The sequence below is a fragment of the Mercurialis annua genome, linkage group LG4, assembly GCF_937616625.2.
Source record: "Mercurialis annua linkage group LG4, ddMerAnnu1.2, whole genome shotgun sequence".
Lineage (NCBI taxonomy): Eukaryota > Viridiplantae > Streptophyta > Magnoliopsida > Malpighiales > Euphorbiaceae > Mercurialis > Mercurialis annua.
Window position 1 is genome coordinate 30,887,739 of NC_065573.1, and position 23,532 is coordinate 30,911,270.

At 33.6% G+C, this 23,532-nt stretch overlaps 3 protein-coding genes across 6 annotated transcripts; 1 reads left to right on the forward strand and 2 right to left on the reverse strand.

Annotated features, from left to right (window-relative positions):
* The first annotated feature begins 9,056 nt into the window (after positions 1–9,056).
* On the forward strand, positions 9,057–11,188 carry LOC126678196 (protein RER1B-like). Its single transcript, XM_050373094.2, has 4 exons — positions 9,057–9,214; positions 9,307–9,658; positions 10,612–10,792; positions 10,923–11,188. Exons 2-4 carry the CDS (start codon positions 9,318–9,320, stop codon positions 10,971–10,973), a joined length of 573 nt encoding a protein of 190 aa, XP_050229051.1. The 5' UTR covers positions 9,057–9,214; positions 9,307–9,317; the 3' UTR covers positions 10,974–11,188.
* Positions 11,189–11,761: 573 nt separating this feature from the next.
* LOC126678194 (uncharacterized) lies at positions 11,762–16,866 on the reverse strand. 3 transcript variants are annotated; one of them, XM_050373093.2, is made up of 11 exons: positions 15,385–16,866; positions 14,683–14,799; positions 14,562–14,594; positions 13,652–13,829; positions 13,381–13,562; positions 13,141–13,277; positions 12,970–13,065; positions 12,830–12,899; positions 12,672–12,746; positions 12,550–12,595; positions 11,766–12,204 (listed from the first exon to the last, which is right to left on the reverse strand). In XM_050373093.2, exons 1-11 carry the CDS (start codon positions 16,546–16,548, stop codon positions 12,143–12,145), a joined length of 2,160 nt encoding a protein of 719 aa, XP_050229050.1. In that variant the 5' UTR covers positions 16,549–16,866; the 3' UTR covers positions 11,766–12,142. The 3 variants fall into 3 exon arrangements, with proteins under 3 accessions (XP_050229049.1, XP_050229048.1, XP_050229050.1); XM_050373092.2 differs by having other exon boundaries at positions 11,762–12,595; positions 14,568–14,594; XM_050373091.2 differs by having other exon boundaries at positions 11,762–12,595.
* Positions 16,867–18,689: 1,823 nt separating this feature from the next.
* LOC126679111 (pheophytinase, chloroplastic) lies at positions 18,690–22,019 on the reverse strand. 2 transcript variants are annotated; one of them, XM_050374050.2, is made up of 7 exons: positions 21,735–22,019; positions 21,547–21,651; positions 21,325–21,463; positions 20,467–20,637; positions 19,985–20,225; positions 19,516–19,607; positions 18,690–19,370 (listed from the first exon to the last, which is right to left on the reverse strand). In XM_050374050.2, exons 1-7 carry the CDS (start codon positions 21,835–21,837, stop codon positions 19,097–19,099), a joined length of 1,125 nt encoding a protein of 374 aa, XP_050230007.1. In that variant the 5' UTR covers positions 21,838–22,019; the 3' UTR covers positions 18,690–19,096. The 2 variants fall into 2 exon arrangements, with proteins under 2 accessions (XP_050230007.1, XP_050230008.1); XM_050374051.2 differs by having other exon boundaries at positions 21,547–21,648; positions 21,735–22,018.
* Positions 22,020–23,532: the final 1,513 nt, after the last annotated feature.

The following is a 23,532-nucleotide window of genomic DNA, read 5'->3' on the forward strand; positions in this document are numbered from 1 at the left end:
TTTACATATTAAAAATTGCTATTGAAAATTAACAATATAAAATTTGAACAAAAAAATAATAATAATTACAATATTTATGAATTAGAAAAGTTACATGGTCTATTTATGGATATTCTCTCCAATAGAGGAGGCGGCTGCACGCGCTCGCCACCTCTTAGCTCTGTCTCTAATTGTGTCCTATACTTTTCAGAAAATCTTATAATTTTATCTTTCATCAATAATATATAACTAATTTATGTATTCAATTTTAAAGTAATTCACATACCTTTCCGCGCCAGAAAAGCATGATTCCTTATTGAATGGATCAGAACCACATTCTTCTTATAAGAAGTAAGTTCCTTCATTATCTGTAAAAAGATTGAAGCTTGACTAATAAGTTAGTTTGGTTCTGTTAGTTAATTCTAATAATTTTTAATTTAATATAGTCCCAAACAATATATTATTCACTAATTAGAGAGGATTTCTTTATTATATGATTTAAAATTAAAACTCTACTCTCAAACTTCTTATATGTAAATATCTAGGAAATCAAAACGTAATTAATGAAATTTGAAAAAAGTGGCGCTTACAACATCATTGAAGGCTCCAAAAGCAGGTTCTGGAAAGTATGTATATGTGGTAGCACTATGAAAGACAATAATATACTTTATATCAATCACTCTAATCCTAACAACTTAAATCTCCATCAAATTCATGTGATACTGGTGACTTTTGTAAGAAAATTGGCATAAGTTAGTAAAATGTACTAACACGTCTATTAGAATTAAGTAAAGTAAAATACATGTATTTTTCGTACATAAAAATGGCACGAGTAAAAGTAAAAAATAAAAAAATAATCATTATCAATATTACCTCCTCTCATTAAATTTTCAAAAACCGGATTGACTTTTGTAATTTTGAACATATTAGAGGTTTGTACCTCGACTTTTGTGATTTTGGACTACGATTAAGCAATTGAAATGATTTTAAAAGATCTAATGTTTAGAATTCTTAAATTTTATATGCACAGATTAAAAATTATAAAAAAATAGTTTTTACATATTAAAAATTGCTATATTTTTTATTTTTATATTTCATTTGTACTCCAAAATTAAATATTTTGACAATTTAATTAATGTAAAGATGAAAATATTAAAACAATTAAATAGAAAGATTATATCATACTTTTTTCTATTTAGAAAATTGCAAATAAATGGCTAATTCAAACTTTTTTTAAAGAAAAATAGGTCAATTCAATTCATTAGGGTAGAGATGAAATATAAAAATTAAAAATAGGGTACAATTAAAAATTATCCTAAATCATGTTATAAATGAAAAAAAGTTATAAGGTGAGTAATTTTTAAGTCATTAGACCCTTTGATTACTTTAAAAATTATGTAATTATTAACAAAACTTTTAATTATTTAGATGCAATAATATCTTTGTTTACATTACTTGCATAAACAACTATAACAAGCAATTACTTTTAACAAAAAAAAATGGAGATATATTTTAAGAAAAAATTAATAACAACATATGAAATATTGTCACACACACAAAAATAACGATGTAGATTGTGAATTTCATGGTAAAAAGATGATTTATATATATTCTACATAGTGAAGGAAAGCTCATAGTTTTGGGCATTCAAATTCAAATAATTATATATTAGTTCTTTTGTTTTGTCAAAAAAGTTATGTAATTTCGTTTATTAAAAAACCTATTGTCTATCCATAAAAAAATATTAACACAAAAACAGTTACTAATCTTTATTTACCTCTCACATATAAAAGTATAAATTGACATTCGCATTTCGGAAAAAGCCAAGACAATAAGCACTTTTTACCCTTAGATGCTTCATCAAAATAAACAAAATGATCATATTTACCATGATTATATTTTGGGGTTAAATGCACATAATTCATCACATTTATACGAATGGCATAAAAACGGTAAATTTATATGTAATAAATAATAATTTTTGAAATGTCTATAAACAAACATAAATAAAATACATAGCTGTAACAATTTCAGTCCATTGATAAAATATCATATAGACGGCTATATATATATTGGAAAACATTAAACTGCAAATGAAAAACATTAAACTGGTAACAACTCAATCAATGAAAACACAAAAATCATATATTTACTTTAAATTAAATCTTTTTTATTATTCTTTTTTCTATAATATGTTATAAAAATTGTACAATCAGGGGAAGATTCATTGATTTTCTCATTACTATCCATATCGCAGCTTATGATGCTTACTATATTAAACTCAATTTAAAAGTGTAATTTTGAAATGAATATATTCATACTACTAGTTGAATGAAGTGTCCTAACTTTTTAGAAAATCTTTTAATTTTATCTGTTAGCAATAATATATAACTAATCTATATAATAAATATGTGTATGTAACTTTTAAGTAATCGACATACCTTTTAGCACCAGAAAAAAATGAATTGTTTGTTAATGTATCAAGACCAACAATCTGCTTTAAAAAAGTAAGTTTATTCATTATCTGTAAATAGATTGAAAAAATCTGAATATTAATTTGGATTGTATCTAATAAAAACAAGTTCTGCACTACTAGAAGACCACCTTTTAGCGATGAATTTTTTCATCGCTAAAAGGCTGAAATCCGTTGCTAGACGATTAGCGACGAAAAAAGGTTCATCGCTAAATTTGCGGCGGATTACCGACAGATTAGTGACGTCGAATAATTTATTAGCGACAGATGAAATATTGATTTTTCAAAAATTCTCGACTATTTAACAATGAATTACCGACGAAATTTTGTAATTTTTTTATTTTAAATAAATAGTTTTAATTAAATTGTAAAAACAATTCATTTGAACTGTTATTTAATATCAATTTCAATGTTTTCGTTTGTCATTTTTGAGATTTTTCCATTGCTCTTATCCAAGATTCCCCACACTTAACTCCATCTTAACCAACTCAATTGTTATATATAGGCTTAATTGCGTAAAAAATCACAAACTTTAGCGTGTTTTGTAAATTTAACATATAATTTCAATTTTGGCAAATTAATACACAAACTTTTGATTTTTGGCAATTTTAGCACCAATCAATTTTTCATGAAAAAAATGATGATGTGTACACCGGAATAAGCACTATTCTGACGTCCACATCAGCATTTTTTTCTATTTTTTTGAAGAAAAATTGATCGGTGTTAAAATTGTAAAAAATCAAAAGTTTGTGTATTAATTTGCCAAAATTGAAAGTTTATGTTAAATTTACAAAACACGCTAAACACGCTAAAATTTATGATTTTTTACGCCATTAAGCCTTATATATATACATATATAAATAAAAAAAATTACTCCTGCACTTTACTCCACATTTTAAATTACTACTTTCGCATTACGTGCTATGCACGTGGCTCGTAACGTATCTTGTCAATGACTATATTAATATCAATTTTTTTTATTTATAATTAATATTAAATTAGTTAAAAAAAGTTGTAAAAATAAATATAATATACCTGGTTATTAAAAAAATTTCCATACTAAATTTATTCTTTTTTTGGTTTTATAATAACTATAATTAAATAATTAACTTATTTTTATTAATAATATCTTTAAAAATAATAAGATAAAAATTTAAATAATAATATATTGACCAAATATAGTATTTTAATTTTGAAGTTCAATCAAACTAAAAGATAGGTATTCCTACTAATTTGGAGACAATTTAGTTATTTTTTACATATAAAAATTAAATTGGAGATAATTTAGCTACCTATTCTAATTAGGACTTTAATTACAATAGTGATTAATTAAATAACTGATTAGTTAATGACTATAAAACTTTTATTTAGTAGTAAACTGAAAAGGATTTTTCAGTAAATTTGCATGTCTCCCCCCCCATCCGTGCTTTTATATATAGTATAGATTATTATTATTTTAAATAGTGTTATTTTTTAAATAATTAACTTTTTAAGTAATTGTTTTTTAAATAAATAATTTTTTAAATTAATTATCTTTAACGACGGATTTTAAAATCTATCACTATTCTGTTGCTAATTAGTGGCGGACCTAAAAATCTATCGCTATAGCGACAAACAAATAATGTCGCTAATTTGGTCAAAATGAGCAACAAATCTAGAAATATGTCGCTGATTTTGACTGGATTAATGATGACAAGTAATCTTTCGCTAGTGGCAGATTTTGTAATATGTCACTAATTTTTGACAAAATTTCTCGTGCCTCGTTTTCCGCCAAAAGAGCGACGACTCCGACGTTAAAATCAGTTGGTAATTTTTGACAGGAAATATCCCTCCAAAATAGTGGCAAATTTGTTGCTAAAATCTGACGGTAATTTTTGGCTGGAATTCCTGACCTGATTAGCGACAGATTATGTCGCTAATCCGCCAGCAAATTAACGATGGACGAATTCGTTGCTAATCCATCGGTAAATGACATATTGAGCGAAAAAATTTAGTGTGTCGCTAAAATATGGCGTAAATTTGTTGTTTTCTAATAGTGTTGTATATAGATATGTGTATTACAAAATACATCGAAAGTTTCTATGATAATTTATATAATAGTTCTCTGATAAAAAAAAGCATATAAAGGGTGAAATAGTCATCTAATTGTGCCACATTGACTGTTTGAAGAAGTGTTGCATTTACTGCGGTGCTTGTCTTTTGATCTTTCTCTCATCAAATTTTTTAACACTTGCAAATTAAAAGAAAAAAAAAATTTGCTCGTTGCTTCCAATAATTCCTCTCATGATCTTGAACATGAACCAGCTCTTGAGTCGTTTCTTGGAAAGCTTTAAAACCGTTAGTGTCCCTTTTACAGCGCAGACAATCTGATTTAGCTTTGAGCTTTTTAATACGCTTATGAAAACGCATTGCCTTATCTCTCCCCCAACGATCTAAGACCTGAGAAACATTATCCATCTTGCCTTTTATTCCAGTTGTAGTAGGAATGTTCCAACCCGCCTCTACCACCAAAGCACAATCCATTTCATTAACCCATAAATTCTCAAAGCGAAATCTGTAATTCTTCCTAATATTAACCGACCCCAGAAGTTTTATATGGATTGGAAGATGATCAGAAGCCACACATTCAATCGAAGTCACCTTAACTTTTGGAAACATAGAACACCACTTTTCACACCCAAGCACCCTGTCCAGCTTCTCCTGAACCCAAGCAACAGTACCTCTACCCCTTTCCCAAGTCCAAGGATATCCTTCCATATCGATACTGATCAGACCGGCGAAAACCCCCAGTCTTCTCACTGTTATCCAAGAGATCGTTAAAATCACCAAAGCAACACCAAGGGATTTGAGACGAAGCTGCTAAAGATTTGATTAATTGCCAAGATTCTCTATTTCGCCTTCTATCAGGATTGCCATAGTAACCAGTACACCTCCACAAACCACCAACCTTCAATTCAATCTCAACATCGACAAAGAAGCGAGAATAGCTTCGCAGCTGGATTCTCCCCACCTCTATCCACATAAGGGCCAAACCACCACTATGGCCAACACAGTCAACAACAAATAACCCAGCAAAGCCCAATTGATTTTTAATAACCTCTAATTTGGGCTTAGTACACAACGTTTCTATTAAAAAAACCACCTCTGGCTTCGTATCCCTTACTAGCCCATGAAGGGCCTGAACTGTTCGTGGGTTGCCAATGCCACGACAGTTCCAAAACAATATACTCATTGATATAGGCAGGCCCGGTCCATGCCAGAGCCCGCCCCACAGTCGTTTTTTGACTGCATTCCTGAATCACTAACTTGAGTATCTTCCCCCATTTTTTCCACGTCATCCATAAACATACCATTTACATCACACATCCTCCTCCTTTTAGGTTCTCCTATAACTACTCCAGCTACCATATTCTTCTCAATTTGAAAATTCTTTCAAAGATTTGTGCCCATATCAGAATCTTTTTGAATAGCAGATTTACTCTTATCCCCACTCCTTCCATTTTGTTCCCCACTAATCTCTCCCCAAATCTTGTCTTTCTTATTTGAAATTCCAAAATTATTCAATTTCTCCCCTTGATTAGATTTTGACAGATCTTCTTCCTTTAACCACCTGTTGCCGGAAAGTTGTTGTTGTTGACGTTTGTTAATCCTTAGTTCGCCGGAATATGCCATGACTACGTCCTCAGGTTTGCACATAAGACGCCTTCTGCAAAAACCATCAGAGTGTCAAATTATACCACATATAAAGCAGAAAATGCCCAATCGTTCATATTTGAATTCTACATCAGTCCATTGGCCGCCTTGTTTCTTAATCCGCATGGTATTCTTTAATGGAACATCAATATTGATCTTAACATGAATCCTCATATACTTCCTCCAGACTCCTGTAAAATTATTAGCATCAGATTCTATGAACGATCCAAGATGATCTCCGATACTCTTCGCCACCTTTTCACTCCTTAATCCTGCTGGCACTTTATGGACTTGCACCCAGAAAACGATAGTATTTAAATCCACCTCTACTGGGTTCTCCCCTTCAGACAAACGATGAATAACCAAATGTTGATTATCAAAAGACCAAGGCCCGCTAGTAACCACACTATGAATATCAACTTCATGAAAAAATTGGAACATTATCCTTTGGCTTTTGTCTTCCTCACAACCATCAATCTCTGTAATGCTAACACCTTGAAGAGGTCTCCAGACTTGCGATATAGTATTTCTCAAGGCCCTGAAATTAACTGACTTATCGGTTGCCACTTCCCCCACCAAACAAAGGTTGTAATCCACATTCGTATCATCTTCCACACCATCATCCTCAATAACTAACTCAGAAATCTGATTCAGGATATTTTCATTTAGCGACGGATTTAGTGACGAATTTAAATCCGTCACTAATTTAAAAAAAAAAAAAAGTTTTATTATTTTTTTAATTAAAATCGTAAAATGAAATATCATTTAAACGGTCGCCCACCGTTAGTAACCCACCCGCGATAGACCACACACTGTCACCGACCCACAATTTTTGTAGACTTACGAATTTCCCAATAGGTCACTCATCCTCCCATTACTCCACACATATCTCTTTAACCATATAGTTCCCACGCGTGTAACTCCATTTTACCCGACTCATATTTTTGTTATATATCTATGTGTTTTATATTTAAATATAACTAAAAAAAATATCTACTCCCACACTTTATTTCCGCATTCTAAATTGATTATTTTTCATAATAATTATTTTTATATAAAAATTATTGCAACATAATAATTAATTTATTTTTTAATAATTGTTTTCACATAAAAATACTTAATAATTATTTTTTAGTAAATAAATAATAAATAATTAAAAAAAACAATTATGTTTTCAAATTTTTTTAATAATTTTTTTGAATTAATTAAATTTTAGTGACGGATTACGAATTCTGTCGCTACTCGCTAAACTCGTCTCTAAAATTGCCGAGAATTATTTTGCCAATTTTAGGGACGGATTCAAAATCCGTCGCTAAATTTAGTGACGGATTTTGAATCCGTCACTAAATCCGTCACTAAAATTGACGGGAAAATTCCCTCCAATTCTAACGACGGAAAATCCGTCGCTAAAGTTGGCGGGAGTTAATTGATGAGATTAGCGACAGATTCAAAATCCGTCGCTAAATGTAATTATAGCGACGAATTTTGAATCCGTCACTAAAATCCGACGCTAAAAACAGAAATTCTAATAGTGAATGTATATCTCAAAAAACAATTTTTAATGCATCTATTAGTTTGTTGTCAAGTGATGTGGGTTTAGTAAGGGTGAGTAAACAATCGGTTTAACTAAAGAACTGATAAAAACTAAACCGATACTCACTAGTGAGGGTGAGTAAACGTCGGTTGAATTGAAGAACTGACCAAACTAAACCGACCATAGCTCGCTTATTTTTTTTTTATAATTAGAAAAAGGGAGTAGGACTCGAACACAAGTCCTCTTACCGAGATGCATGTGGCTATTACTACTGTACTACAAGAACATTGGCATAGCTCGCTTATTACCAGCCAAAAATTTCAATCAGGGGGCATAATTTTACTTAGCCTAATGTGTCACGATCCAACATCATGACCGTGATCAGCGGTAGGAAATGGAAGTGTTGGCTCCAAAATTTGTAGCAAACCTAAACAGATCATCCAAACAACATACATCAGTGATATAAATTCAATGCTCGGGGCAACTGAGATTCCAAATTTCCAACAATATATATATCCACATTAATAATAACATTAATGCTCGACATCAACCCGAAAATCCACCCTTTACATTGGGAAAAAAATTAAAATGACATGTTAATTATAACATTTTACTATTTTTTATGCTAAATGTAGCATAGAAGATAGACTACATTGAAGATGCTATTATTTTTTCTACATGAGGGATTGTTGTAATATATTGTTATTTTAAAATTACCCCTATAAAACCATCCGATTTTATATTGAATTCAGACAATGAATTTTCAAATCCATGAATTCCAAATACTATAATGCGTTATAATAAATGGTCAACCTTTTAAATTATGTAAAAATTGAACTTTTTCGATTTTTAAGGGACACACGGAGTATTAGCAAAACTAGAGGTCACATTGACAGATTTTGCCAAATTTAAAAGGCTTAATTATTTAAAAACCACCTACCTTAAACTTTTTTTTCGTTTATACCCTGACCTAGAAAAAAGTTCATTTATACCCTAACGTATGTGTTTATGTTTCACCTCTACTCCAAGGCACTAAATTAACCTCTTTTTATTTAAAAAAAAGTTTAAAATAGTTCTTCATTTAGAGAAAAATCCATTTCTAATTAATCTCTAATTAGTTTAGGTTAAAAATGAAGAACTATTTTAAACTTTTTTCTTGATGAAAAGAGGTTAATTTAGTTTCTCGGGGTAGAGATGAAACATAAATACATACATCAGGGTATAAATGAATTTTTTCCTAGGTCAGGATATAAACGAAAAAAAAGTTCAAGTTGGGTGGTTTTTAAGTAATTAAGCCAATTTAAAACTAATTGCACAAGCAAGTTAAAGTTGAGGGTGTATTGAATATATCTGGCAATTGGATATTCGATTTGATCCGTTTAGAGTTTCGCGGGTACGGGTCGGTGGATCTCACAACAGAGAGAAAACGAAATTTGGAAGAAAAAAAAACAGAAAGGAAGAGAAGAAGAGTATAAAGAAATCAACCAATTCAATTCGCAGAATCGAGCCAATCAAAAATCGGTTCGTTTAACCTGGTTAGTAATATTTTCCGTTACAGTATTTGACGGGTTTGTTATCCTTACTCAATCGATTAGTTGACTTATTGTTGTTCCGTTGTATATGTTAGTTTTCCGTTTGATGGAGGGAGTAGGAAACGACGGCGAAGCGCCGCTTGCAAAATGGAGAAGTGAGTTTTCGAGGGCATTTCAGTACTATTTGGATCGATCCACTCCTCATACAGTGAGAAGATGGCTTGGAACATTGGCGGGGGCGATGATTTATGTTCTTAGGGTTTACTATGTTGAAGGGTTTTATGTGGTTTCTTATGGTCTTGGGATTTATATTTTGAATCTCTTGATTGGTTTTCTGTCTCCTAAGGATGATCCTGAGCTTGAAGCTTTGGATGGTGCTTCTTTGCCTACCAAAGGTTCGGATGAATATAAGCCTTTTATTCGTCGGCTGCCCGAGTTCAAGTTCTGGTAATTTCTCATTCTATTTTATGTGTAATACTCATGCTACCTAGTATGAATTAGTTGGAGTGGAGTATCCTGTTTGAAGGATGCATTTTATAGATTTTTTTGTTATCATGATTTCGTGTTCATTCGTTCTCCCGTATCATATGCTTATTTATTTATGTTGTTTTTACATCTTATGCTGGCAATGTAATGGTAGGAAGACTTATTGGTACTTATGTTACGGAAACTTATCGAGTCCTATATTGTGATGGTTTATTTTCATTTTCGGAAATGTTTCTATAACTGTGAAACTTTATATCTTTAACTTATTCTTGTAAAATATTTCATTTTTATTTCAGCATTTTTTGTTTCCGGGTAGTACAGATTGGTATTCTTGTCTTATGTTTTTCTTTTGACATCCATTGTTTAATTTGGAAGCTGCCATCTGATTTTTTTGGCTTTGGTTACCGGACTAGAGTACATTGTGGGTCAATTGACTCTGGTATTAGTGTAGATCTTGTAGGGACAGGGCAATGGATGCATGTTCTAGTTGCAGTTACTAAAATGGGATTTTAATAAATGGTGTTGTTGTCAGAATGGTGTGTCGGACTGAATTAGGCTGCATTGTAATGAAACAGCTACCTATATTTATGCGAAACAATTCATTCAAATTGATGAAATAGGAAGGACATTAATCAAAGATATTTATCGAAGAATCATTTAAAAATCTGGCTGTTGGATTTCTGGAATGTAGGTGTAGTTCGAATATCTGTTTTTAAGAAGGAAAATGAGTTATTTTTCCAATTCCCTCTTAATTTATTTTGGTAAATGATGCAACTGGAGGCTAAAATCCTATTGTCATGGGTGATACACGTGTCATCTTAATCCTTGAACTGCATCCATGTAATTTGTGATATCTACTCTCAAACTAGTTAGCTTTATAATGCTATTTGATATTTCTTCTGTCATGATTTCAGGTATGCAATTACTAAGGCTTTTGTTGTGGCTTTTACTTTGACCTTCTTCTCTGTTTTGGATGTGCCTGTTTTCTGGCCAATATTATTGTGTTACTGGATTGTTCTCTTTGTCCTGACAATGAAACGCCAAATCATACACATGATCAAGTACAAGTATTTGCCTTTCGACATTGGAAAGCAGGTGAGTTTTTTTAAAATGAAAATCATGTCGAAATTTGCAATATTCTACTGGTTCATTTGCTTGCAGTTCAATTTCTCCCATATCTATCAATTTTATGATTTCTTTCAATTCGTTGCATTAATTTTGGCAGAAGTACAGTGGTAAGAAATCATCTGCTAGTAGCAGCAGATCAATGGACTAATGACTGCAGACATTAAACAAGAAAAAGGAGATCACAGATCAGATAAGATACTGCTAGTCTCCCACTTCATTAACTCTTGCCACTTTATTTTTAAAAAAGTTAATGCTAGTAGGCACTGCTTTCATTCAATTATTGAATTTGTGTACTTGTGGGGCTACGGTCTTTGTTTTGTTCCACGCATCTTATATATAGCTAACAGAACACAATCCTTGGTAGATGCTAATGTTCATTGTGAATATGGTACTGTGAATGTTTATGCACATAGATGAATCTTAGATTGAAACTTCATTGCAATATAATGAGTACTATGTAAGGTTCTGCTTTGGGATGACTTGCAGAAACAAAACTGCGACGGAAAATGAAAGATGAATATATACTACTGTAGTATCTGCTCAGTGTCATTGATAGCAGTGTAGTATCTTGAAGGTTAAAATGGTTGTTTTATAACTACCAATTTCATTAGTTTTTTTTGTGAGAAGTTAAATTGAAATGTCAAATTTAGAATAGTTCGGTCAGAATTGCTTTTGAAGTTAAAACTTTGGAGTCAGTGCCGCACCTGGTTGGTTAAGCTGTGTGAGATGTATTAGCTAAAATAAACTTGATTCGGCTTTGTTAAAGGTGTCCTTGAAGCGAGAGGTCCTAGAAGCTATTAAACTAGAGCATCATCCACGAAACAGTGGGAGACCAGCCATGAGGCAAGCATCCTTTGAGGCGCACCTTTGTGATATTTGGCATTACACCTACTTTTTATGTGGATTAATTAAATAATCACAGCCATCCATTTTCATTAACTTGAACAACCATTTTAACCTTGAAGGTACTACACTGCTATTAAAACCATTTTAACCAATGAAATTGGTCTGTAAGACTCCTTCGCGTCGTACCCCTTTAACAACTATGGCATACAGGTTTAGGAAAACTTTGGATGCATTTTAGTATGGTGCAAGCAATCTCTTGTAATAAATCTATTCCATGAAACAAAACCAAAATAATTCTAATCAGTAGACATTGATAAATTTATGAGGATGATCAGGGGAGACCATTATAATCAACGTCTTTGGAACTTCTTGATGGAAGCGCAGTTCTATCGATTATCATTTATTAGTTATACAAGATCTCTTTATGACTCGAGGCAGCATTATCTTAATGCTGTATGGTAACAGTGATCTTCACCTGTACTGACGCCTGCTAGTACCTTTTCGGTGTAAGCTCATGAATTTGGCAACAAATTCTGCAGATAGAAGTGTTATTAGTCAGCTGTCTAAGTAGTCTTGATTGTTTGTAATTAAGTCTTTGTTTAGGCAGAGAACGACTGTTATGCATGATATGTTGAGGGGAAAAATTACTGTCGTTTCTCTGGGATTAGGTTAATTTTTTTATTTTTTTTCTGATTTTTACATTTTATTATATTTTCGCAACTTTTAGGTATAGATAACAAATTTAGCAGATTTCAGTTAAATTGAACTGAAATTTAGGAAGTAACGATGAATTTTTAACATTTAAGAAGAAAAATAACAGTAATTTTGACTTAACTTCATGGTGATAGTAATTTTGAATGTGCGTTTATCCATTTTACCTTCTAATTTGAGCAAAGCACTTGATCCTGTTGGGATCCTCTTTTCCTGTAAAAGAAAAGATTGGTTCAGGCATGTTCGTTTTGGCTCCTGAGCGAGAACGAGAAATAGGCTTAGAACTTACATAATAAGCGTGCCAGTAATAAAGTTCCCTTTTGGAACTAGGATCCACCCCTTTAAGGAATTGTTCGACAAGTTTCTGCCAGTCGGATTCAAAAATTAATCAGAAATGTAATTCCTGGAATATGATAGTACTCCAATCTTCAGTATCAGATGCATTACCTGGAGAATCAGTTTGGGGTGTACAAAATCCACAAGAAGCTTTTGAAACTTTCCTCTTACCAGAAACAATCTGTCAATTTCATTAATGTGAAAAACATCATATATGCAGCTTCCGGAAAGTGGAACGAAATAAAGCATACCTCTTTTGCGACGGATCACTCAAGATTTCTGCTGCAAGTTCTGTCAATACTTCTTCCCATCCTGATGGAATTGGTTGATCATCCACGAAAGGGTAACTGCGGGAGCAATGTGCATCATAAGTATTATTTTATTTCGATACTATTGGAAATTAATTTTGTTCGAGGTCGTACTTGTGTGCTTTGCATGCTTCAAGCGTCGTGATTGCTTGTCTTAGATTCTGCTTAGATTTGGCTGCAATTCTAGCAGCAAAATTCATCGGTAGATCAAAGTCTTCTTTTCTAGCTATTTGAATCAGAACCTCCATTATCTGGAGATAGAATTCTCTCGTTACAAAATGAAACAAAAGGACTTTGGCAGGAAATAAGGAAATGTCAGAAACCGTGGGTGAAAATAACCCCGTGAATACATACTTCATGAGTAACAGGAGCATCGACTTGAATAATTTTGCAACGATTCGTCACTGTTTCCTGGATACTGGCATCATCTTCGCAACACAATATAAGTTTACAAGCATCTGTGTAACAATCCATTACCCATTTTATCAAATGCTGAATGTTCTCAGCTGCTTTATCAACCTGGTAAAGAACTAGTACTGACATTAGTCACAAAATGTGTTAGTTTTTGAATATTGATTATAAGAAATTAGGAATTTAATATGTGACTATGATTGTAAGAGTTGACCTTTGTAATCTGGATTAAATTTAACATTACTGACTTCAGGGGAAAGAGCATAGGTGTTGCTTATTTCTTTCACTAAACTCATCAATGCAAGCTTAGCATTTGGTTCCTTTTTCACATTTAGTTCCACATGGTGAGCACTCGATGATATTGGAATGCCTATCTGCCTTCCTCTTTCTTCCTGCACAAGTAAAACAAATTTCATCCCCCAAATTTTCCTGGTATAACCAAGTCGGACTAATTTATCAATTACTCTTATTGGCTCGGAAGAAACTTAAAATGCACATGATATTTAATCAAGTTGAACTCGAGTTTGAGCTACTCGATTCAAGTTTGAGTTCGAGTTCGAGCTACTTGAGCCAACTGTGGAGTTGAGTTCAAATATCAGAATATAGCTCGACAGATTTGGGAGCTTAATCTAATTTGAATTTGAGCAACTTGAGCCAATTGTAGAATTGAATTCAAATATCAAGGTACAGCTTGATAAATTTAGGAGCTTAATCGAGTTTGAGTTTGGGCTACTTGAGCTAGCTGCAGAGTCGAGCTCGAATATCAAGTTATTCAGCTCGACAAATTAGGGAGCTAAATAAAGTTTAAGTTCGAGCTGCTTGAGTCAACCGTGGAATCGAGTTTAAATATCAAGCTACTCAGTTCAATACTTCGATCAAGTATTAATTAATTATTTTTTATACTTATATATATATATATATATATGTATTTGTAATAATATTTTTTATATTAAAATTAAATTTTCAAAATATAATATACAGATAAGCTCCTAAAATAGAATTTAATCAAATTTAAGTCAATTTTCAAGTTTTAAATTTTAGAGGAGAGTTAACTTGATAGTATTTCGACCCGACCGGCACTCGGTTACACCGGTCTACAAAATGTAAGAAGGCTAAGAATGTACCTGAACCTGGAAAAATCTTAAATCATGTGATATCTGCAAAAAGAGAAATTGTAATTCTGTGGTTAAGCATTCATATATTTAGTAATGATGGCATACATATTTTCTGGGAAAAAGAATTTACATTTCGACATGCATCGCCAAAAATTTCTCGTAGAAGAGCCATTGCTAGTGATCTTTTCCCAGAGCCAGATGGTCCTTTCAGCATAATATGAGGAATATTGTCCCGAGATCCCTGTACCTACATTAAATAGCATGTTTTTACCTTTCAATTTTTCACTTCTGACCAATCTAGTGCTTCTTGTTTGTGGTAAGATAGTTTTCACCATACTTATAAGTTATTATATTCTATATTATTATTAATTTTATTTTTCTTAAATTAGCTAATCAAATACTACGAGTTAAAAAAAAAACAATCCATTCGTTTTAGTAATTTCTGATTATTTCTCTATAATGAATATGTATACTATAGTCTAAGATTGACATTCAACAATTAATTTACTTACTATTTTTTATGATATATTTAAATCTAAAATCTAAAATATGAACTATTAATTATAATAAATAAATTATAATTTTAAATTTAATAGTAAATGTATTTTTTTATTAATTTATATATTTAGGGGGTTGATTGGAAAATAAACTATAAATTTTAGCATGTTTTGCAATTTTGGCACAAATTTCCAGTTTTGGTAAAAAGAACAGGGATTTTTTTTCTTTTGCAATTCAAAATACTGAGTGGTTGTTCAATCAAAAATTGTTAATGTCGACGTTTGTAATGTTTAGATTAGTCATACGAGGAGAACATAATTTTCAGCAAACTTACTAGTTGTTTAAGAAGTTGAGCTTCTTGTTTATGGCAAAGAAATGCATTGAGAGAACTAGGTTGATATTTATCAGCCCAAAACTGTCTTAAACTTTCAACAACGAACGCCTTCTCGATGAATGTAGCTTCATCGAAATGTTGTATTTCAGGTGACGATGATCTTCTGGTCTGGCACGCTCCTCTTCTCACACAAGAAAGCCAGCCATAATTTGTTGCTAGACTCTTTCTCCTATTTTCCGTAAACTTTTTCATGCTTGCACTTGTTGTTTTGCTCATATCACTCATCTTACTACTTTCACTGCTATATCTTCCACTACTGAGACCCGAGCTGGCATTTATAGTAGTTCTTGAAGCAGAACTCGTCAAAGTTCGTGATGAGGCAATAGCAGAATCAACCCTCGTCGGCCTTAGGATTGAATTGTTTCGATCATTTTCCTGCATCTTCAAGGCGGTGTGAATGCGAGAGAAGAAGATGTCACCAGGTGATATAGAATCCGAGGTTTCAAAATTTGGAGGATTCTTCATCGGAGTTGTAGACATTTTGATGTTAGCAACGATCTCATTAATTTCTCCAACAGAATGTGTTTTTCTTTGCTCATTGTTCATTTTCCTAACCAAAGGCGATGGTTTTCTATCCACCACCTTTTGGTCTCTACGAACAGGATATTTTTCTTGATCAGTGTCCCGTGCTCTCTGTCTAGGTGCAGTCGTGGATCTACGACTGTGGCCCGATGATCTTTCGTCTCGTTGATTTTTCCTTCTGTTTGAGCTAACGATGTCATCATTCTTGAAAGGAGAAACTTGCCTTCTGTGCTCAGATTTTGAGAACGGGCTAACATTTCTTCGAACCGACATTGGCGAAATATTTCTACCACCGCCATCTTCTTTCCGGACCTTGTAAGGGGATTTGCTTGTGTGCCTCCTCGGAGTAGTAGGGACCTTTTCCGGAGAAGAAAGTTCCCAACCACTTCGTATAGGACTGATGTTTCTATGTACAGGAACAAAAGGTTTGTTGGTGTGATTTTGATGGAGATGCGGACTTTCTTGCCAATCTGTTTCTGTATCAGAAGGTTCATAACCGCTTCGCCTTTGCTTCGGTGGATAAGAAGGTAAAGGCAGAAAAGATCGAATGTATCTGGTAGAGGTATCTTCCATTGAAGACATTGCTGGTTTTGTGAGTAAGAATCAAGTGTGAAACTCCTTGTATAGGTTTTGGAGAGTCTAGGAATTGAAGAACATTGTAAAAGATAATATTTGATTTTGTCGACAGCGAAAGAATAATATTCTTTCCTGGAAGAATCTAAGCAAAAGACAGCGAGAATCTGCATAACATTTTTAAGGAATATAGATGGTTACAAAGCAGGCGAAATCGGTGAAGACAATGCTTGCTTTGGCTCTGTCATGTTTTTGATGCAGCAAAAAGACACAACTTGGCATTAATGCTTTGTTGTATTTCCTGTAATTTCTAAGCGCATCAACGAGGATGCCTTATTTAATAAAAATAAAACATAATATAATGAATAAATTAATTATGGATAACTAGTTTTCATTTTCATTGATAAGTCCTTTTATTTCATTTTATAACGAAACAGTCCAAGAGGATGTAACTACAAAGTCTTACCGTCAATTTTGCATATTCTCCGGCCAAAAATTATTGACTTAAACGCCTAAATCTTCTATCACCACGGTAGACTTGTGAGTAATAGAAGACCTTAACATCTCTTCTATCTCAACAAGTGGTAAATATTTCAGCGTTTTTAGACAAATAATGTACAAAATTGATGGCAAGGGCATTGCCGTTACACTTAATTACACGCCACGGATTTTCTAGTTACGAAATTTAAGAGAATACTTTGACAGAAAATAGGTAAAACATTGGGGACTGTGGATGCAAATTGTCCCAAGAATTAATATATTCTTGTCTTTTTTATAGATATAATTTGTTTATAGTATGTAGAATAAAGGATCAAATCGCCCCCTCAACTTGGCACGAAATATCAAATGAGTCATTCTCGCGGTTTTTGGTACAAACAAACCCAAAACTTGCGTTTTCGTATCAAAAAAGCCCCCGCTCATCCATTTTTCAGTCGCACTCTAGTGAGTGAGTTACACTCTCCACTTACAAAATGGCAAAAAGTTTTAAAAAACCCTTAATGTTTTATTTATTTTTTAAATTGCTACTCAATTATTTTTAATTTCAATAATAATTTGTAATTTTTTAAAATTTTAAAACTAATATTTGTTTAATTAAAATATTAGGGACTGTTATTACCCTTTTTCTAATTTGTACCCTAAACCCTACAAAAATTCAAATCCTAAAATTAAAAAATGCCCAGCCGCCACCCTTCTTCTTCCTTGCCTATCAACACCTTCGCTTCATCCCCGCCGACTTCTGCTTCCGTTCAGTCAATTTCATCCCCGCCGCATTATGCTTCTGTTCAGTCAATTTCATCCCCGTCATCTCTTCGTTTTCACCGATCTATTTATGCTATGAACAGTTTGCTGTTCATCTCTTGAAGATGAAAAAATCGTTGTTCATCTTTAAGGATGAACAGATCGTTGTTCATCCTGAGGATGAACAGACGGTTTGTTCATCCTCAAGAGATGAACAACGATCTTTCATCCCTTGAGGATGAACAAATCCGTTTATCCTCAAGGGATGAACAGATCCGTTTATCCTCAAGGGATGAACAAACCTGTTCATCCTCAAGGGATAAACAAACCTGTTCATCCTCAGAGGATAAACAATCATATGTTCATCCTTAAGGGATGAATAGTTCTGTTCATCTCTTGAGGATGAACAACCATCTTTTCTTGAGGGGGTGAATTGATTTCCAAAATGGGTGGTGGCCGGCCGGAGTGCGCGAGGAAGAAGGTGGGCGGTGGGCGGAGTGGTGATGGGATTAAATATTTTGATTAATTAGGATAATAGAGTTTTATTAGCTTTTTTTAGTTTTATTAGCTTAATTAGTTTATAATTGGTGTTTTTTGATTAATAAGGGTATAAATAGAAATTGAATTAGAATTAATTATGATTAATTAAGTCAATTACAATAAATTTAAAAACTCACTCTCTGAAGGGTTTTTTTGATACGAAAACGCAAGTTTTGGTTCTGTTTGTACCAAAAGCCGCGAGATTGACTCATTTGATATTTCGTGCCAAGTTGAGGGGGTGAATTGATCCTTTGTTCATAGTATGTATGTCAAAAGCCTTCATACCATTCATAATATTGATAATCATATCCGTTAATTGAAGCAAAAGCAAAAAAAAAAAAAAAAAAAAAAACCAGCATGACACAGTAACAAGCAGAATAGGCACAATCTTCATAAATGGGATTTATCAATTTCCTTTTTTCTTTTGTTCATTTTCAAATGACATTAATTATATTACATATATGGCAAATCACTAAAGCAGGTTCTATCTACCTCTTTCAGAAGAAAAATCTACCAATTCTCCTCCAGCCAAAGCATGCATATGAATCAACGTTAAATAAATAAGTTCATATCAAATATAGCTTCACTGACCGTGACATGATGGTATAGTCCCTTAATCTGTTCTTTCTGCCTCGGAAGGGCTCTGTGATGGCCGATTTCTTACTTTCACGTCGTGAAGAAAGCTTTAGTCAGGAGCTTTGATCAATGAATGTACTTTTCATTTACATGTAATACCATTAAGCAAATACGGGGAGTAATGGTGTAAATATGAATATTACTACGAATTCTGACGAGAGATTTCTGGTGTTAAAGATGACAGCCATTCCACTAAAGCTGTATTAACTAGTTCTGGAACTTCATCGTGAGGGCAGTGGCCAGCTTGTAAGTTTACGAGAGTTGTTTTAGGATAAAAATCTTTGATTTGATTAGCCTTGCTAGGCCCAACCCATGGATCTAAGTCCCCCCAAATCAATAACAACGGGCATCTTAGTTGGCTCAAGACGCTGTTCAAGGTGTATTGGGTCTGGTTTAACATAAACCGAGACATTAATCTGCAAAAAGATGAAAACGGCATTACCGATTGATTATCCACTAAAGCATCTACCTCGCAGCTATTTCAGTTCATTATAGCAAGAAAGACATGTTCCGAAAATCAAAATTTTGAATGAGAATATTTTGATGAAGTTGCATACATACCTGTAATAAACTTCTCCAGCATTAGGATCAGCTGCTGGTCTTGTAATTGATTCTACAAGATAATCATCTACATTAGAGGTATTTTTATACACCTGCAAATCAAAGTGATGAACTTAGTTTAGTAGTAGAAACATTATACGGGTCAAGAATAATTCACAAATATCATGGTCTGAAGTAGTTTCAGCACAAAGTATTCCTAGTTTTAGCAGCAGAAAGAATCACAGATTTCTCCACAATAAACCTCGGAATATTTGACATGTCTACGGGTTGTATTGCAATGTACAGTTACAAGGACGTGTCATCACAATTTAGATAAGTACATTAACAAATCATTTTTCAAATAAAAAGGACGATCAGCACCAGTAACACAAAAACAATCAATGCCCTGTTTAAAAAACTAATTATCAATTATCTCCCACATAAGCCGGAAGCAAGAATCCCCATTTAAACTAAGGATCAAATGACTTACACTCTTTAATACAGATTCAACGCGTGCTGGTTGCTTTGATTGCCAAAACACCACATTAAGAACGATGCGCTGGAAAATTTCTTTCAGTGGTTTCAGGATATTTTTTTGTAAAAATGATTCTTCCGTCTTGTTAGATAATTCATTTGCATTTCCAAACTGTCCAGCAGAATTAAGCAATACAACTCCAGTAGCTTGTGCAGGCAACTCTGCCGCAGACATCAAAGCTGCAAACCCTCCAAGGCTGACAATTACATTGAGTTAATAACATGCTAATACAATTGTACTTTTGATGCTTAATACATGACAATGACTTTATTTTTGAATTTTCAGCAAGATCTTTATCAGTTAAGAGTATAATTAGCACTCAAGAGCATAAACATGAATCCTAAAGCATATGAAATCTTGAAAACCACTGTGACTTCACTAGATTAATGGAATTTGACAGAACATACTACACTTCAAGAATGTGAGTCTGTCTTTACCTGTTTCCGACTATTACTGCTGGCTCTTTCACTATCTCCTTCATGAAATCGACTACTTGATCTCTCCATACAACAGCATCGTACTCGATAAGTGCTTTATCACTCCATCCAAAACCTAACAAGTCTAAAGCATAAACCTTGTACTTTTTAGCCAACTCAGGTATGTTATATCTGTGACAATGCAGGAGAAAACAAAACTCATCAATAAACACCAAACAAGACTTAGTTTATAACAAATAAACAAAAACTCAAAAAACACTGGCAAAACAATATCTATTTTGAGTAGCACGTCTGTTAGGCTAAATAATGAAACAATATGAATACTTTTTTTCCAATGAGTATGAATCTATATATGCCAAAACTTTATATGCAGAAACAATATTCAGTAACTGACTACCCCTCCAAGGCTCCAATGCATAAACATAATAGCGATTAAGGGTCAGCAAACGGTTGGTTTGGTTCAGAATCGACCAATTTAACCAAGTCCGAATTATCTGAATACTTTCTCTCTTTGACCAACCAAACCGACTAAATTAGTAATTTTAACTGAAATCTATTTAACCGAATTAACCAAAATCTCAAAAATATATAATCGAACCGACCAAACCAGTCGGTTAAATTGATAAAAGTATAACGAATAATAACTAAAAATAAATAAACAATAATTTTTTTTTATAAAATATTCGGTTAATCGTATTTTTAAGCAAACCAAACTTTTATACTAACCGAACAAATTCCATGGAACTAACCGAATGAACTGAAACTTCTACCGAACTTAACCAAAATAGATAAGTTAAACTGCCAAGATCTTCACTATCTTTGATGGATATTTACCAAAAACAAAAGGAAAAAAAGTACCTCCAATGAAATACAGAAGCCCCAAAACCATGAATGAGAACAATAGGCAAGCCTTCACCTTGCACCAAGTAATGTATTTTGTGGCCTCTCCATGTCCAATAATTATAGCCTTCTGGCTTAAAAGGCAACCTCTCAAGCCCTGCCAACACATTAATAAACTTTAATAAAATGAATTGGACCAAGCAAGCATGATCATATAATTATGCAGAGATGTAAACAGACCTTGAACAGGTTCAGACACCATAGAAGAACCCGTGACCGAAACTCCAGAAGCTACAATTCCTTTAAAAGCAAAATCTCTCCTGTTCATCACACATTTGCTTCCTTCAAGCCAAAACAAGAAAATAAACCAAATTAAAACAAACCTAATTCAGTTCACATGAAAAACTAATGGACATAAAGAAGCTTACTACTGTACTGAGGTAGTCTTGTGGGGAAAGTGAAGGTGGTGGTGTTGGTGGAACTTAATGGATCTGACCTCAATGTAAGAGATACGGCACACGAAGAAGACATTGAATATACAATAACTGAACAGCAAGTCAGTTACTGATATTTACGGAGTTGAAGAGTGTGAAAAGGGATTGCGGTATTAGTTTAGACAAAGAATCACGTAAGTTTTTGAGGATTTAAGTGGTTGGCATGTCTTTGTACTTGTGGCTAACTCCAGGCCATTTCCCACTCCAGATTTTCCTTTCTCATTTTTGGATTTTCACAAATAAACCAGAAAAAATAAAAACAAATTGATGGAGTCTGCCTTCTGAACCGGTGAGTGAACCTGCAAAACAGGGTAGAAGCTAACCGGATGGTGGTTGTCCAATTAACTCTCCGATGCTAAAGTCAGTCTAGAGCTTTGAGCAGCGTTTTGAGTATCTGAATGTAATTGTGATTCTAGGCATACCTCGTGCTCCTTTTATAGTAGTCGAATATACCTAGTAGAGTTGTATTAGGCAAGTGAATCCTACTTTACAGGGATTCGGCAATATCGTAGAGATTCTCCTGATTTGTCGAGATCTACCTTAATCTGATAAGAGTCCTATTTAGGAACGTCTTCCTAAATAGTCTTATCTTCCTAAAGTAGAGCTTATCCTTCCATATGTAGTGTTTGTGTCCGAATAGGACAACACTTCCATAATTAGTCGATTATCCGAATCCCGGACCTGACGCGCTTTCGGCGGATCATGTGGGATTCGGTCTTTATTAGCATGTCACCGAATCTTAAGAGATTCGGCATCTCCTTCATATCTTCCGATCTTCAGGGGGAGTCCGGTATCGTCTGAGAGTGGATCTCCTGCAACTCGGCTCCATTATACTTACAATAGGATTCGGTATCCATCATTAGCCCCCCCGCAAGTGAGCTGAAGTAGTTTGGCATTTATGCCTTAGTGGATTTTAGCTCTTTTGGAGCTGAGTTCTTTTATACGGGCGAGTCGTTTTATATTCCGGGCGAGTCGTTTCATATGTTTGTGGGCGACGTTTCATCTTTAGTAAGATTCTGCGTTGCCACGTGTTGTTTATTAGTAGAGGGTTATGACTGGATGAAGGACAAGTGTCTTCGTGCGCTATTAGTTGGTCCTTATTTGTAATTATGGGATCTCGTCTTTTCAGTTTCTTTGGTTCAGGCTATATAATTGCTCATTTTCTTTCATTTTCTTTCTTCTTCAACCTTTGCTTTCTCTGCAACTGCTAAATCTTCGATTTCTTCAAGCTTTCTGTGGGTTTCCTTCTTCTGCTGTCAAGATTCCTCGTTTTCAAGTTGCTCCTTATCTTTCTTTTGATCCTGCGTATTTGCTTGCGAGGTATTTTACCTTTTCGCTAATTTAATTTCTTGGTAGTTTTCAGTTTTGATTTTATTCCTTTTGTTCTTCTTGTTCTTCGTCTTGTTCTTCGTCTTTTCCTATCTTTTGATCTTTTAGAGTTTTAATTTCATCATCACTCCGTGTTTCCCCCCCATTTTAAAATTTTTAAAATGTCAGAAGTAACTGAGGGGGCGAAGGGTGCTCGTGACGAGCTAGAATATACCCGGAGCTCCTTGTCAAGAGAGCAGATACTCGGTTATGCCGAGGAATTCAACTTTCCTGAGTCGTATGTTATTCTGAGACCGGCAAAATTGTATCGGGCGAATCATAGCACCGATTCGCCATCCAAGATAGTAATTTTTCATGAACAGCTTTTAGCGGGTCTTAGGTTTCCCTTAGAGTCTTTAATTGT

Bases quoted from the DNA above. Each gene is read 5' to 3' on its own strand.
- LOC126678196 (XM_050373094.2), top strand. From the start codon at position 9,318: ATGGAGGGAGTAGGAAACGACGGCGAAGCGCCGCTTGCAAAATGGAGA. The intron at 9,659-10,611 runs GTAATTTCTCAT...TCATGATTTCAG, and splicing joins CTGCCCGAGTTCAAGTTCTG to GTATGCAATTACTAAGGCTT. The intron at 10,793-10,922 runs GTGAGTTTTTTT...TAATTTTGGCAG, and splicing joins CTTTCGACATTGGAAAGCAG to AAGTACAGTGGTAAGAAATC.
- LOC126679111 (XM_050374050.2), bottom strand. From the start codon at position 21,837: ATGTCTTCTTCGTGTGCCGTATCTCTTACATTGAGGTCAGATCCATTA. The intron at 21,464-21,546 runs GTCTGTTTACAT...ATGTGTTGGCAG, and splicing joins GGTGTCTGAACCTGTTCAAG to GGCTTGAGAGGTTGCCTTTT. The intron at 20,638-21,324 runs GTACTTTTTTTC...GCATTGTCACAG, and splicing joins GCTTCTGTATTTCATTGGAG to ATATAACATACCTGAGTTGG.
- LOC126678194 (XM_050373091.2), bottom strand. From the start codon at position 16,548: ATGTCTTCAATGGAAGATACCTCTACCAGATACATTCGATCTTTTCTG. The intron at 13,563-13,651 runs GTCAACTCTTAC...GACTAATGTCAG, and splicing joins ATTTAATCCAGATTACAAAG to TACTAGTTCTTTACCAGGTT. The intron at 12,900-12,969 runs GTATGCTTTATT...TGAAATTGACAG, and splicing joins AGTGATCCGTCGCAAAAGAG to ATTGTTTCTGGTAAGAGGAA.